General features: G+C 39.7%; 1 protein-coding gene across 3 annotated transcripts in view; it reads left to right on the top strand.

The window, feature by feature from the left end:
* LOC148514937 (agouti-signaling protein-like) overlaps positions 1-10,904 on the top strand; it is a 136,325-nt gene extending 125,421 nt beyond the window's left edge. For 2 of the 3 annotated variants that reach the window (XM_088480800.1, XM_088480801.1), the window contains 4 exons: positions 6,414-6,447; positions 9,876-10,022; positions 10,128-10,189; positions 10,567-10,904. In XM_088480800.1, the coding sequence (XP_088336926.1) occupies positions 9,878-10,022; positions 10,128-10,189; positions 10,567-10,737 (378 nt within the window). In that variant the 5' untranslated portion in view covers positions 6,414-6,447; positions 9,876-9,877 and the 3' untranslated portion in view covers positions 10,738-10,904. The remainder of the gene's footprint in view (positions 1-6,413; positions 6,448-9,875; positions 10,023-10,127; positions 10,190-10,566) is intronic. The other variant, XM_088480802.1, reaches the window with a different exon arrangement.
* Positions 10,905-17,014: the final 6,110 nt, after the last annotated feature.

The raw sequence follows: 17,014 nt of genomic DNA, 5'->3' as shown, positions 1-17,014 counted from the left end.
ACATCAGTAGTGATGTCAGTGGGAGTGATTTTGGCTCTGATAGAGCCAAAATCACTCCAGGGCTTGCAGCAGCGAGACCCTACCGCAGTGTCTCCGTCGCAAGCCCGATGGTCGCGATGGTCTTGACATCGTGACCATCATCATGGACGCTCGCTATAGCTGTGGGTGGTCACCCACAGCTATGCGAGTGTCCAAGAGGCCGCTCCATTTTCATGTAGGAGGGCCCTGATTCAGAGCGAGCGCTCTGGTCAGAGCGTCCGGCTCTGAATCAGGCCCTATATTCATTGTGTGACTAGCAGCCACCCCTGATTGTGGGGAGTGCACATATCATATTGTGAGATTCATTTATTTTTGTGTATTTTTGGTTTTTGCTCTTTGATCTTTTCTAAACATCAATTAATTATGGGTCGCAGCTCACGGGCCAGTAATGTGCACTTACCCCCCAGGGTAAAATTTAACAGCCAGCTCCTGTCTCTTTGTTTATCATAACATTATGTATATTTATCTCATTCATATTGTCTGAAGCAGCTTTCCCTAAGTTGTTGACCCAGCAAAGGGAAATAGTCAGTGGAGATATTACTGAAGAGATTTGATTAAATTCTGTCAAAAAATATTAAAATTTAATACATTGCCTGGCTCAGAATGGTTTTAATGACAACTTTTATAGAGTGCTTATGAATGACCTAGTCCCGATGCTTACCATTTTGAAAAAAATCTTCCTGAGAGCATCCTTTATCCTACATTCAAAGAAGTCCTTCTTCAAAAAGTCCTGAATTGACTCTCATATAGCACTAATACGTTCTTCACTAAGGATATTAAATTATTAGCCAAAAGCATGTCTATCAGGCTGCAAACACTAACGTTATGATATTTTGACCAAACATTAATTAGGATTTACTCATGAAAGCCATTCGGTTCAAGATCCAAATTGACAGCAATTTGTAGCCTCGTATTCCTCCAAATCATACAAAAATATGGTTTTAGTTTAGAAAAAGTGTCTGGCCAAAGTCTCTTGGATGCACTTATAAAACATATTTGTAAAACATAAATTTGGACAAACGCAAGATTAGTACAAGTCTTTTATGCTGAACTCGCTCCTGCTCTAACAATGATCTGAAAGGACATACTATTCACATAACTAGGGTCATGAAATAAGCCTGTCCTTTATCCACACACTTATGTAATCTACCCCTGGATTCTTTGTAGAGGATATTTTAGTCTTGCAACAACCTCCAGGGAATTAGAATTGGCAGAGCTAAGATTAAAGTCTTAGCAATTGTTGACAATTTGTTACTTTTTATAAGAATTTGGGCTCATATCTGTATTTGTAGGGAGTACCTGATAAATCAGTTGCTTTGGCACTGGATTCTAGAATATGTCCTCCCTGAAGCAGACCTCTGGATTAACATTGGGCCCACAAAGTATTCCTTATCTTGTTATCCTCTTCCCTAAAAGCATTCATTTATTATTTACCATAAATATTATAATGATTATTTACAAAATTGTATCTGAACTAATTGGGTAGGAAAATTCGCAGCTATCTTATTTGGGAAGGTCAAATTTTAAGTTGTCAGCCTTCACAAAGATTGTATATCCACTACAGGTTCTTTCCTTTCTTCTACTAATTATGATAAAATCTTAAATTCTGCCTTCTATAACTTTATTTGAAATGGCAATAAATCTAAATTTAGTTTTACAATGCTTTAAAAAACTGAACCTGCCGTTGGGATAAACTACTCATATGTATGTTATGGTGCATACACACAGGACGATCGTCAACGATAATGATATCTTTGAACGATCTCCCAGGTGTGCTGGATGATCGATATCGATCATCCAGCACGCCACAAACCCACCAACGATGGGCAACGACCTGCGATCAACGATCGCAGGTCCCTATAGTAACCTGGTAGATATCGACCAGGTTGGCCTACATGCACGGGCGATGGACAATATCGTTATCGTCCATATGTGCCCGCGCATCGAAGGTCATTGGACACCGAAAAATGCACGATATGAAAAATGCACGATATGAACGATAACGATATGATCGATATCGTTATCGTTCATATCGGCCATTTTAATCGTACCGTGTGTACGCACCATTAGGCTTTATAATCAAACAGTAATTTGCAGATACATCAAAGATTGGATCCACGATTAGAATGTTTATACAAACTCTTTTTTTAGACCAACAACTTCTGCCTAATTACCTACTTATATTTTTGCTACACCTCGTCACAGGGAATACTTCTCTAAAGTTATTGGTGGGATATCGGCTGAAAATACAAATTTGTAGCATCTGCAGATTGGACCCTGTGGCTAACACCATCTTCAGATGACATTAACCAAATGTAGTCTATGCAAACAAGATAAAATAAAGAGAACATTGCTAATGCTTTTATGCCAAGTATTATAAAGGTATTACCGATATAAATGTTAATATAAAAGGCTTGGTTGAATAAAAGAATAGAACTCTTTAATAACAAAAATACTTTATACATACCAATATGACACAATAAATATAAAAAATCTTAACATATAACATATATATCATGAGTAATCACTTGTATATTCCAATGGGGATATAGTGGGATAATCGGAAAAACTCCTGTTATTGAAGATGACAAAAAAAACACTGTATTTTCCTTCAGTATAGGGACCAGATGTACTAAGCTCTGAAAAGTGATAAACTGGACAGTGATAAACCACCAGCCAATTAGCTCCCAACTGTTATTTTTCAAACACAGCCTGTAACATGACAGTTGGGAGCTGAGTGGCTGGTGCTTTAACACTCTCCAGTTTATCACTTTTCAGAGCTTAGTACATCTCCACTATTATGTGCACATATGGTTGCGTGGCTCTGAATCAGATCCGGTGTGTCCTTCCTAGGCTGTCACACAGGGGAGTGACAAAGAGCAGTTTTCATTACTTATTAAATGTGAAGCCTGTCTTTAACATTTATATTCCTTGCATTAAGCAATGTATACTTTCATTTTTCAGTTTTATGAAATACTTCACACAATTACACACATAACTTCATTCCTCTTTTGTTTATATTCTTATTTAACATAACATTTGTTTACAATTGCCATTTCCATACTGGGGTGGCGTTGGCGGGACCAGCAAAGAGCTAGGAACAGCAATCACGTGTACAGGTCACTTGTAAGGCTTAATGGGATGCGCTGGGAATTTGGTTGAGTTATCGTGGAAACTGTAAGAATTGTGTCCAGTGACTATTGGGGACATGTATCAAGCCTTGGAGAGAAATAAGTGAAGTTGCCCAAAGCAACCAATCAACCTTTAACTGTAACATCTACCACAGTCTATGAAATGTCAGTTAGAAGCTGATTGGTTGTTTTGGGCATCTACTCCACTTTATCTCTCTCCGAGGCTTGATGCATCTCCCCTAGGGAGTCTTTGACAAGCATCCACACAGCAATACAGCTGCTGACTAAAATGTTGGATATTACATTACGTAATATGGCCAACAATCAACCAATTTATTCAGTTGCATTTTACAGCATTGCTCATTTATCTGCATGTCATAGGGAACATTTATGTAACATATGTAGCCCCTGTAGCTCTGCTACAAAATTAATCAATGAGGGCGAAACAATTCAGCACATGTTGAATAGCGCCGGTGAGTTGGTCCCGCAGCTATTTAAGTCAGTGCGCTGTTCAGTCCGATTATTACAAGTTAAGATGGAGAATGCCTGTTCTCGCAACTTAACTTGGTGTTTAGTCGTGAGAATCAGCGTTCTCCGACAAAAGTGACGGCCGCGAGGCTGTCAGCGCTGTGTTAAGCCAGAAAACAGCCTTTTGGTGGGCACATTAGTCGTGTTTCTCCTCGCACCCCAGGAGGATGCCAGAAGAAATCAATTAGTCATCCTAATCCTAACAGCGCGATGAATTGAATAGCTCTGGGACCAACTTCCTGGCACTATTCTAATCACGCTGAATTGAATCGCCACCAATATTTCATAACCAGAAACATTACCATTCCATTAATCTATATCCATATATTCGATGCGTCTTTTCATTACTCCTTGTATCAATCAGGAATATAAAAACATTTATCTGAGAGGCAAAGTGAACATTGGCGGCTAATAGGTAAGTGTTTAATGCAATAACTTTACATATTACTCTGTAAAACATTTGTTAATGTTTCCTGTTGCCTGTTTTGTACTCTAAATAACAAATAAGTGGAATACCACACTGGGATTGGCGCTAGACATATATATATATAAACAAAGGGAAATATTAAAATCAAAAGAATAGATAAAAATGGCAAATTTTCATACATAAAAAATGAAGATACAGAGGATAATCTCCTCCACAATGGTAAATAGTATATACTTACTCCTTTATCAGTCCAATATATGCAAATTTCCGCAGATTAAATATCTAGTGAAGTTCCTCCACTCTTTATTCTTCTGCATCGTATTCCTCAAACATGGATAACCGAAAAAGAAAAGCCAGAAGATATATTCATAGCGCAGTATGTCTTTTACTTGCTCAAATATAAAGTCTCTCTTATAAACACACAGTGTAGAGCGAACCCCAACTCACAGGAATAATCACCACTGTAATCATGTAAAGGTTTCTTTAGTCTCCACCTTAAGAAATACACCCCTCAAATGGTAGACATAGACGTACCACACTTACAAATTAAAAGCACTGGAATCTCCTATAAAGGTATCTTTTTTTATCTCTGTTGTTCACTTCTTATTCATACATTCATCATCCAAGGAAAAACCGTGAACCTCAACCAAATATGGAGAAAAACTTGTATCAGAGAAAAAGTAATTCTCCATCCAATCTGGAATGTATAGGTAAAAACAGATGCGACATATGCATGAACATATGCTATTTGTTAGTGTATCTTTTCCTATGTAGACATTCATCTCTAGATACATTCCAAATTGTCTTATGTATGAAATATAATACCATTGCTATGAGAACCTCATATTTGGTACATATCATGGTTTGCTACATGGGTGGTTGATCTTCACAATGCTCTATATATGTGTGTAATAGAATCTTTCTAAAACATGAAAGTGGAAACCATAGTTAGGTCTGAGAGATAGTAGATTATTTGTGGCACACAGATGGGTCACTGCACATTTCTGAGATAATTAAATTTAGCCTTGAACATAATTGCCCACTAATGTTCTATTGTCCTGTAAAAGTAAAAATTATTGCAGTGGGGACTAACCCTTTGTGCATTAAAGTAAAGTGTATAACATTTGCTCTTTGGCCTTTCAATTGTAAAATTAGATGGCTTAATTACTGTAAAGTGAGAGTTTTTCATAACAAATAGTCAAAAAACTAAACGGTAAATGAGTGCATTTCATTTATTTCTTGCTAAAAGAGTACATTTGTAACATGAAATAAATATGTACTGCTAAATATTAATATGCTTAGTTTTTCTTGCATTAATAAAATACACAAAAACAATTGTGAAACTTATTTTATTTCCTCATTGTCAGTGGTAATGTCAATTCTAACACTTGAATGCTTGTTTTTATTTATTTATTGCATAGTAACTAATGGAAAAAAACAACAACTTTTTGGCTACAACATACAGTAAAGAAATAATATTGCCCCTTTTGAGAGAATTAACAATAATTTTATCCTGATGGTAAAATAAATAAACTGACTCTGTGATATCAGTTTTATTATTATTATTATTATTATTATTATTGCAATAAAATAATAATAAAAACGATAGTAATTACCTTAAATCTAAAAGTTAGTACTTACCTAAAATCTTATTCTGTCTTTGATGTAATATAATCTAGATGTAACTTAAAAAGAAAATCAACATAGACAAGACAGCCTGCTCCCATGGCCAAATTAGCAAAACTCCCGTAAATCCCACCTACTTAATATCCAGGCAGCCAATTAGCAGCAGTTTCTCACAGAGTTACAATGACAAAATAATCTCCTCAGGCTCTGGGCCTCCACAGATGTCCCTTTTCTTGAAATTGTCTTTCCTACTCAGAATTGATTGTGTGGAGACCTTGCTGCAATAAGGAAACCCAGACTGAATGTGTCTTCTCGGTATGGGAGAGCTAGTTTGACATTGTCTCCAATGCACTACATGGTATGAACTCAGAATGGTGGCCACTGATCCCCTAATCCAAGTTGCTCCTCTTCCACCTGCCGATACTGGTTAGATATATTCATTTATGGTCAATCTTGGGAGAACAGGTCTTTCCTCTTTCCCCTTTCCTCTCTCTTTGCTATACTCCTCTCCCTGGGCATGACACATTGGGCCTGATTCAGCTTTGGGAATAGAGTAAGAAATAGCAAGTAACTGTGTACCTGGACAAACCATGTTGCAATGCAAGGGGTGCAAATACATTCTTTTTTTTGGCATGATCTAATTCTCTGTCACTTTTTTCTAGGGTTCCTCGACATTAAAAACAGACTAAGAAACAGGTGAGATGGGGCTTTAAATACACAAAAAAGGTAATGGAAGTTGCAACACAACCCAGAACCTAGTCTTGGCTAGAGATAGATAGATAGATAGATAGATAGATAGATAGATAGATAGATAGATGTGGTAAAATACAGGTAGGTTGTGATGTCACCTCAGTGTGCTGCTCATGTGACTGGCTGACATCATAAACAGCCTTTGTGACTGTTATGCAGTTTTCATATAAAAGTTACTGCTTGGTATAGAACTGTCAATTATCAGCTAAATATAATGATGGATGGATAAAGATAGATACATTCTGTAGATAGATAGATAGATAGATAGATAGATGGATGTTGGGGCATTTAGCGGTACACAATAACAGTACCTTTTTTTAGCATAACATTTAGTTCTTATAAATAGTTCCAGAAACTGGAACAAATCATTGAAATATTTTCAAAAAATAATCAAATAAGTATGTGAACACTTATCCAAAGTATGGAAATTGCTATAAATCTTGTTTCAACTTGTAACTTTAAGTGAGTACCAGCACATTTTTAGGATTACTGTCCTTTTATATTTTTCTACAGAAAAAAAACACTGTGTATCTATTACTGTGTTTAATATAGGCATACAGTAGACATTTGACATAATGCAAAATATAAGCATGCTAAAAGGTGTATCCACAGATACTTGCAAATCATATTCAGTATGTATCTATTAGGGGCTCTCATGGAGGATGCACATTTTTCTCCCTCTTCCTCCATGAGACCAGGACGTACCACTGAGTGTCTCCTGAGGTAGACTGTGCAAACACATAATAGAGGCTACTATTACCACTATTGCACCACTGCTGGGCACTACATAAATTCCACTGCCACCACTGATTGTATGTGCAGATGTGTACTCCAGATAATGCACATAGTGGTGTAACTTCATCCCAGATGCCCAGAAGCAAGTTCTAATTTGGTATGACGGTACACTCAGGGTACATAGTTACAGCCCTAAGTGGGGTGAATATGTTGTGGACAATGGATGAGGTGCCCCTTCAGAGCTGGAGCCCAGTGGCAGGCGCCTCCATTGTCTTCCTTAGTTCTGCCCCTGAATTCACACCACCCATGTAACCGGTTCCTGGCTGGACCTGTTACACTACATCCCTGCATTGTGTACCTTCTGCCTTAACCCTGTGTTGACATGCATCCTGTGTTCTACTTGGTTAATACTATAAACCAATACCTGGTTAAACTATTCATCATGAGGACTGACCTCCATCACACACTGCTGCCACCTATATTCTCTACGCTTACAAGTTCTGCCAATAATTATGACAATACTGCATCTAATAACAGATGCTTTGAGTATATATTATGTAACCAATAGGTAGCTGCATTTAATCCTATATCTTCATAAATGTGCAGAATGTTATGTGAGGCACATGGAATTTGTATATCGCATTGGTGGTGTATGCGGACATGCAAATATGACATTTCCTGAAGGAAGGAACTGAGTAGATCAGGTGCATTTACAGGATTAATTCCTATTCAGCTGAGGGTTGCACAGGAACTTATTTCCAACTAAGGACCTGAGTCAGAGATGGACGCTATGCCGATGTTTATGCAGCTGAGCGATTATCGGTAGTCTGCACATGTGTCTAAGTCACTTTGTGCATGCGTCAAGTTTCATTTTCATTGTTGCTTGCAGTGAGGATTTATTTGCATAGTGACTGACAGGCAGGTACCATATGTGGGTGACAATGAGGGGTGGAAACTCAAATGCAAGCGTGTGGTGACCATTGTCAGGGTGTGTATTAGTAAAGATGCCTCTGGCATCTCCATTCCCATTGCCGGTCTGTGTGAACCTTTGGGTTACTTAGAAAGCCGATTAAGGACAGATCTGTGACTGATGCTTCATCTTTGTATGCCGTCACTTGGATTTGCAAAGCTGCCGGTGGGGGTCTCAATACAAATCCAAGCGGCTGTGACATTTGTATATTTTCGCACAGCCAATGCGTATGGAAAGGCGGTTGTGACAGCATTTGCGCCCTTCTCTTCCCTAAATCCACAATTTCTCAAAAGTAGAAGGTGCTTTTCCAGGCACAGTTTCAATAACTAACAGAATATTGGCATGGGAATCGGTATGAAATACCGAAATACCTCCCCCCTCCTGCAGCCTAACTCTAAGTCCCCTCGGGGTGGCTAAACATAACCCTCCCACCCCGCTGCAAATATTTACTCCTGTCTCTTTATGATCTGTATGCTGACTGCCGTGATTCCGACGTCGGCATCCTCAGTCATGTCAGGATTCCAACACCGGTGTTCTCACGGTGATTGGGATTCCAGCAGTCAGCATCCCGATCATCGGGATATTAACCGATTCCCATTGACATACACCCATGTATGCTGGATATGGAGGAATAGGTGCATTTGTTCACATGTTTAAGTTCTCTCCTTTACAAATTACCTCCATTGCCATTTGATATTGGCTTCATTTATTGGGTGTTATGATTCTGCAAATTTTATGCTTATGCCCACACTTTGATATTTACATTACTTGGAAATTGGGACATAAACACCAAATTGATCTTCATTCCTTGTCACCAGTGATGACACAACTGTGTATATAAGACTTTTCCCTTAAATTCAAACCCATAATTTATATTTCAGTATAATTTTTTCCTAAAGACTTAGGCCCTGATTCAGAGCCGGACGTTCTTTGTGAGCGCTCGCTCTGAATCAGGGTGTTTTTTTTTTTTACCCCCCCCACCTCCAGGCCGCTTGCTCAGCTGTGGGTGACCACCCACAGCTTTAGCGGGCGGCCTGTCGATGGTCGCAATTATCGCGACCATTGGGCTTGCGACGAGACCCTTGTGGTAGGGTCCCATCCACCGCAAGCCCCAGTGAACTTCCTGCTCTATAGGGTCAGTAGGGCCACCCACAAACGGCAGGCGTTCCTTCAGGAACGCCTCCGTTTGTCCAGCCACCCCCCCTGCACGCCTACAAAACAGGGCGAGCTGTCAATCACAATCGACAGCCGCCCCGTCTTGTAGTGAGTCCTGCAGCGAGTTAAAATTCACTCACAGCGGGGCGCGCGCACGCTGCGCGGGCGCACTGCCTGGCCATCGACCTGCTTGCGAGCGCTATGTGCTCGCGAGCGTGTCTGAATCAGGCCCTTATATTTTACATAATATCAATAGTCTACTAATATTATTTACAGAATTATCACTATCCCTATATTGAAGGGACTGGAAAAGGCAAAGACTTAGGATGTCTAGCTTATGGTAAAAGCTGGGGCACAAATCTTACTCCTAATATAAGGAGCTTGATGAATTGTGTAAATGAGGGCCTGCTGTACTATTGTATGTGCTGATCTAAGTGTTAGGTATTATAGTATAGCACTAACAATGTTAGAGATACTGTACAGTGTATTATTGTGTCTTTCTCTGCCTTTCCAGACATGAACAGCATCTTCATCATACTTCTTCTATCCTGGTTCATGGCATCTGTCTGGTCCCACATTGTTCTGGAAGAGAAGCCAGAAAGAACCAACAGTGTCAATGTTATTCGATTTTCTGAGATTCTTCCTCCCATTTCCATAGTAGGTCAGTAAGAATCTAGTTATGTTATCCAACATAGAACAATACAGTCATAATACTGTATAGATTGCTAATTCATTACATTTTTCACTATTTATTATTATCAACCAGATTTAACCAAGACATCACGCAGGGTGAGCAGAGTCGATGCTGAAAGGAATAAGTTGGCTAAGGTAGAAATTTGTCTTTCTTCTGTACCTGTATTTTTCAAAAACTCCTCTTTTCTAATTTATGTCATAAAACTGGATAAACACCCCATATGAATCACAATATAGAAGCAATTGAGGACTTGGCAGCAGCAGGACACATTTGACTGAAGAGGATATTCCAGGATTGGATATGTCTGATGTCCTACCCTGCGACACTGGTTTCATCCAGGTTTGTCCCATTGCTGCTAATCCCCCAGACAAATTCAACCAATATTGCAGTGTGGTCAGGGTTTCCATCCTGTATAAATAACACACATTTTTAAATTAGGGGGTTGATGTAAGCGTGAGGCTTAAGTAGGTTGTTTTTCTATCACGTATTTATCATGTTATTCATCTTGCAGAGAAAAGTCCCTCCTAAAAAGAAGATACACCCACCCCCGGCTGCAAACTGTGTTCCTCTTCAATCCAGCTGTAAGCCCCCTGCCCCACCGTGTTGTGAGCCCTGCGCCATATGTCACTGCCACCTTTTCCAGACTGTCTGCTACTACAAAATGGGCTATCCGCACTGCTGAACACAGCTACCCAAAGCCGTTACACACAAAGGAGTAACAGGAGTGGTTCTCATTGCTATATTGTCCACTAATATTTTATTACAATCACCACTAATAACACCATCACACTTATAGTAGTTTATCTCACATACCAATAATATTATTCACATTATTTATTATTTACACAGGTACAGACATTTCTGGAAGGATATTAAAAATAATATTACATAATATGCATTTAACATGGCAATCAATTACTTTATATTGCTTCAAAAGTGATTTATTTGTTAAACAGAAGTGAGTATGGAATCGGTATGAAATACCGATGGCCGCATGGCGGGCGGTTCGATTCCCGGCAGTGCCTGGCCGACAAAAGCAGAGTTCCCGGCAGCGGAAGCCCAACAGCGCTGGAAATCCCGATCATCGCTAAGGTAAGTATAAACTAACCTAACCCCCTCCTTAGGGGTGCCTAACCCTAACCTCCCCCCCAAGTGCCTTACCCTAATCCCCCCTCTAAGTGCCTAACCTTAACCCCCCCCTTTCCCGCTGCCTAAACCTAAGTCCCCCGGGGGGGTGCCTAACCCTAAGTCCCCCCGGGGGTGCCTAACCCTCCCTCCCCCTAGCCTAACCCTAACCCTCCCGGTGGGGTGCCTAACCCTAAGTCCCCCCGGGTGCCCTAAACCTAACCCTCCCCCCGCAGCTGTCCGCTCGCGGCGCCCGGCAACCCTTCGATCGGGATGCCGGGCACCGGTCTCCTGTCATCAGGGAAATGTCAGGCGTCTACATCTAGACGCCCGGCATTTCACCCTCGCCGGGATATGACAGTCGGGAAGCTGGCTGTCGGTATTAAGGCAGCCGGTTTCCCGATTGTATACCGTGAGTATAATGTCCCAAGAAATTTGCCTGCCTCAAAAAGATTTTTCCTAGCTTTTGGAAGATTACTATTATATAGCATATGTCAGAGGTTCCCAAATGCGGTTCTCAAGGCTCCCCAACAGTTCATGTTTTAGAGATATCCATAAAGTTCAAGACTAGATGACAAGCTGTGTCAGAATTCAATGTTTCGGTCTTTCGACCGCTATCAAGAAGATTACCATTATATATATATATATATATATATATATATATATATATGCACACTACTGTGTAAAAGCTGTAGGTAGGTGTGGAAGTAAGAAAGCTTTAAAAGTGTTTATTTTTATCAATTAACAAAATGCAAAATGAATGAGCAGAAGAAAAATTTATAACAAATCAATATTTGGTGTCACCACCCTTTTCCTTCAAAACAGCATCAATTCTACACTTGCACACAGATTTTTAAGGAACTCCGCAGGAAGACTGTTCCAAACATCTTGGAGAACTAACCACAGATCTTCTGTGGATGTAGGCTTGATCAAATGCTTCTGTCTCTTCATGTAATCTAAGACAGACTTGATGATGTTGAGATCAGGGCTCTGTGGGGGCCAGATCATCACTTCCAGGACTCCCTGTTCTTCTTTACTCTGAAGATAGTTCTTAATGACATTGGCTGTATGTTTGGGGTCGTTGTTCTGCTGCAGAAGAAATTTGGAGCCAATCAGACACCTCCCTGATGGTATTGCATGATGGATAAGTCCCTGTCTGTATTTCTCAGCATTGAGGACACCATTAATTCTGACCAAATCCCCAACTACATTTGCTGAAATGCAGCCCTAAACGTGCAAGGAACCTCCACCATGCTTCACTGTTATCTGCAGACACTTAGTATTGTACTTCTCTCATTTCATTATTGTACTGCTCTCTCATTTAAATCAATGGGGCCAGATGGGATACATCCAAGGATACTAAAAGAGCTTAAAGGGGTGCTGGTAACACCATTAACAGAATTATTCAACCAGTCACTTGCTACTAATTCCAGAGGACTGGAAAAGAGCAAACATTGTCCCACTGCACAAAAGTGAAAGCAAGGAAGAGCCAAGCAACTACCGACCAGTGAGCCTTACATCAGTAGTAGGGAATTTGATGGAAACACTCTTAAAAGAGTCATAAAGAGTCATCTTAAATCCAGCAATTTGCAGGATCCCAAACCGCATGGACTTACTGGGGGGAGATCATGTCAAACAAATCTTATTGACTTTTTTGATTGGGTGACTAAGGAATAGGTAAAGGGCAGGGGGGCATAGATATAGCTTATCTAGACTTTAGTAAGGCTTTTGATACTGTGCCACATCGCAGACTGTTAAATAAACTGGAAAGCATGGGATTAAATACAAAGATAGTTGAATGGCTGCAGGATAGGAAACAGAGAGTTGTAGTAAATGGAGTGCAGTCTCACAAGGGAAATGTTACCAGTGGAGTACCTCAGGGATCTGTACTTGGACCAGTGCTTTTTAATATATTTATTTGTTACATTGCAAATGGTATTGACGGGAAACTATGCCTTTTTGCAGATGACACAAAGGTATGCAACAGGGTAGACACACCAGGAGGGGTAAAACAAATGATTGATGATCTAGGTAGACTAGGCGAATGGTCAATAACATGGTAACTACAGTTTAATTCTTAAAAAATGCAAGATCATGCACTTGGGTCTCAACTACTGCTAAATATAGTATTAATGGCATTATACTGGAAACTACTGAAGAGGAAAGGGATCTAGGAGTCACTATTTCAGATGACTTAAAGGCAAGCAAACATTGTAACAAAGCAAAGCAATGAGGAAGGCAAGTCAGCTGCTTGGTTGCATAGGGAAAGGAAACAGTAGCAGAAAGAAAGAAGTGATAATACCACTGTATAGGTCATTGATACATCCTCATCTCGAATACTGTGTTCAGTTCTGGAGGCCATAACTCCAGAAGGATATTAATACATTAGAGACTGTACAAAGAAGGACAACTAAAATGGTGCAAGGCCTACACCACAAGACGTACCAGGAAAGACTAAAAGATCTTAGTATGTATCGTTTGGAGCACAGAAGGGAAAGGGGGGTCATGATAGAAACATTCAAATATATAAAGGGTTTTAACAGGGTAAAGGAAGGAGACATTCTTCAAAGAAAGAGAAGTATTAGAACAAGAGGACATGTTCTGAAACTGGAGGGTGGTAGGTTCAGGGGAAATTTGAGTAAAAATTACTTCACAGAAAGGGTAGTGGACAAGTGGAATAGCCTCCCATCAGAGGTGGTAAAGGCTAAGACAGTATATCAATTTAAACATGCATGTGATAGACATAAGGATATCCTTCAGAAGAAGTAAGGATCAGTAAGGGTTGAGGTAACAATATGTTTAAAAATAGGGCAGACTACATGGGCCAAGTGGTTCTTATCTGCCATCAAATTCTATGTTTCTATATTTGCAAGGAGTCCTGGAAGTGATGATATGGTTCCCACGGAGCCCTGATCTCAACATCATCAAGTCTGTTTGGGATTGCATGAAGAGATAGAAGGATTTGAGCAAGCCTACAGCCACAGAATATCTGTGATTAGTTCTCCAAGGTGTTTGGAACAACCTCCCTGCAGAGATGCATCAAAAACTGTGTACAAGTGTACCTAGAAGAATTTAACAATTGATGCTGTTTTCAAGGCAAAGGGTGGTCACACTAAATATTGTTTTGATTTAGATTTCTCTTCTGCTCATTCACTTTGCATTTTGTTAATTGATAAAAATAAACTATTAACATTTCTGTTTTTAAAAGCATTCTTACTTTGCAGCATTTTTTCCGCACCTGCCTAAAACGTTTACACAGTACTGTGTGTATATATATATATATATATATATATATATATATATATATATATATATATATAAACACAAAATATGTCAGCCGGCACCCCTAAAAGTTACAACAGGCACTTGTGCTCTCTTCAAACTAGTAACATCACTCCAGGTAAGAAAGGGCACTCAGAGACTTTCAATGCATGAAAAAGGTGGATGTATTAGGCAACATTTTGGGGTGCAACCCCCTTTGTCAAGTCATCTATTCTGTTGGTGATGGATTGACAAAGGGGGTTGCACCCCGAAACGTTGCCTAATACATCCACCTTTTTTATGCATTGAAAGTCCCTGAGTGCCCTCCTTACCTGGAGTGATTATATATATATATATATATATATATATATATATATATATATATATATATATATATATATAATTACAGTCAGGTGCATAAATATTGGGACATTGACAGAATTTTCATATTTTGGCCTCTATTCACCACCACACTGGCTTTGAAATGAAACAAAGAAGATGTGTTTTAACTGCAGACTTCCAGATTTAATTTGAGGGTAATTACATCCAAATCAGGTGAACGGTGTAACGAAATACAACGGTTTCTATATGTGCCTCCCACTTTTTAAGGGGCCAAAAGTAATGGGACTATCAACTCAAAAGCTATTTCATGGACAGGTGTGGGCTATTCCCTCATTATTTCATTATCAATTAAGCAGGTAAAAGGTCTGGAGTTGATTCTAGGTGTGACATTTGCATTTGGAATCAGTTGCTGTCGACGCTCAATATGAGATCCAAACAGCTGTCACTATCAGTGAAGCAAGCCATCATTAGGCTGAGAAATCAAAACAAACCCATCAGAGAGATAGCAAAAACATTAGGTGTGTCCAAATCAACTGTTTGGAACATTTTTAAAAAGAAAGAATGCACTGGAGAGCTCAGCAACACCAAAAGACCTGGAAGACCACGGAAAACAACTGTGGTGGATGACAGAAGAATTATTTCCCTGGTGAAGAAAAACCCCTTCACAACAGTTGGCCAAATCAAGAACACTCTCCAGGAGGTAGGTGTACATGTGTCAAAGTCAACAATCAAGAGAAGACATCACAAGAGTGAATATAGAGGGTTCACCACATGATGTAAACCACTGGTAAGCCACAAAAATAGGAAGACCAGATTAGAGTTTGCCAAACAACATCTGAAAAAGCCATTACAGTTCTGGAACAACATCCTATGGACAGATGAAACAAAGATCAACTTGTACCAGAGTGATGGGAAGAGAAGAGTATGGAGAAGGAAAGGAGCTGCTTATGATATAAAACATACCACCTCATCAGTGAAAGATGGTGATGGTAGTGTCATGGCGTAGGCATGTATGGCTGCCAATGGAACTGGTTCCCTTGTATTTATTGATAATGTGACTGCTGACAAAAGCAGCAGGATGAATTCTGAAGTGTTTTTCGGGCAATATTATATGCTCATATTCAGTCAAATGTTTCAGAACTCATTGGACGGCGCTTCACAGTGCAGATGGACAATAACCGGAAGCATGCTGCAAAAGCAACCAAAGAGTTTTTTAAGGCTAAAAAGTGGAATGTTATGCAATGGCCAAGTCAATCCCCTGACCTGAATCCGATTTGAGCATGCATTTCACTTGATGAAGACAAAACTGAAGGGAAAATGCCCCAATAACAAGCAGGAACTGAAGACATTTGCAGTAGAGGCCTGGCAGAGCATCACCAGGGATGAAACCTAGCACCTGGTGCTGTCTATGCGTTCCAGACTTCGGGCTGTAATTGCCTGCAAAGGATTTGCAACAAAGTATTAAAAAGTGAAAGTTAGATTTAGGATTGTTTAGTTTGTCCCATATCTTTTGGCCCCTTAAAAAGTGGGAGGCACATATAGAAACCATTGTAATTCCTACACCGTTCACCTGATTTGGATGTAATTACCCTTAAATTAAATCGGAAAGTCTGCAGTTAAAGCATATCTTGTTTGTTTCATTCCAAAGCCATTGTGGTGGTGAATAGAGGCCAAAATATGAAAATTCTGTCAAAGTTCCAATATTTATGCCCCTGACTGTATCTGTATATGTATGTATGTATGTATGTATGTATGTATGTATATATATATATATATATATATATATATAAAGCTCCAAGATAGAACCGCACACACTTTGGTGAACAACACAGGGTGCCTCAGCTACTTAATAGCATATATACAAAAGTGAGACCAGATCCCCTACATCAAAGAAGGGGGGAACCAACCTCTGAAGCCAGCACACCAGACAGTTAATCAATGAAAAAAACATATATATTGAAGTACAGCCAAATTACATCGGGAAAAAAATTTCATGTCACATCTGCAATGCAGTAGATACTCAACAGTGCCTGGCGACCAAATGCAGTATGCTGGGTGAAGCGCCCGATGGCCGTTTCAGTGGTACAACCACCTTCATCATGAGCACATGGTGCATCGCAAATGTGACATGCAATTTTTTTCCCGATGTAATTTAGCTGTACTTCAATATACATGTTTTTTTCATTGATTAACTGTCTGGTGTGCTGGCTTCAGAGGTTGGTTCCCCCCTT

Source organism: Taudactylus pleione, unplaced genomic scaffold, assembly GCF_031769625.1.
Source record: "Taudactylus pleione unplaced genomic scaffold, aTauple2 ptg000256l, whole genome shotgun sequence".
NCBI lineage: Eukaryota > Metazoa > Chordata > Amphibia > Anura > Myobatrachidae > Taudactylus > Taudactylus pleione.
The sequence above is the reverse complement of the archived record's forward strand: the minus strand, read 5'-3'. Positions and strand labels throughout refer to the sequence as shown.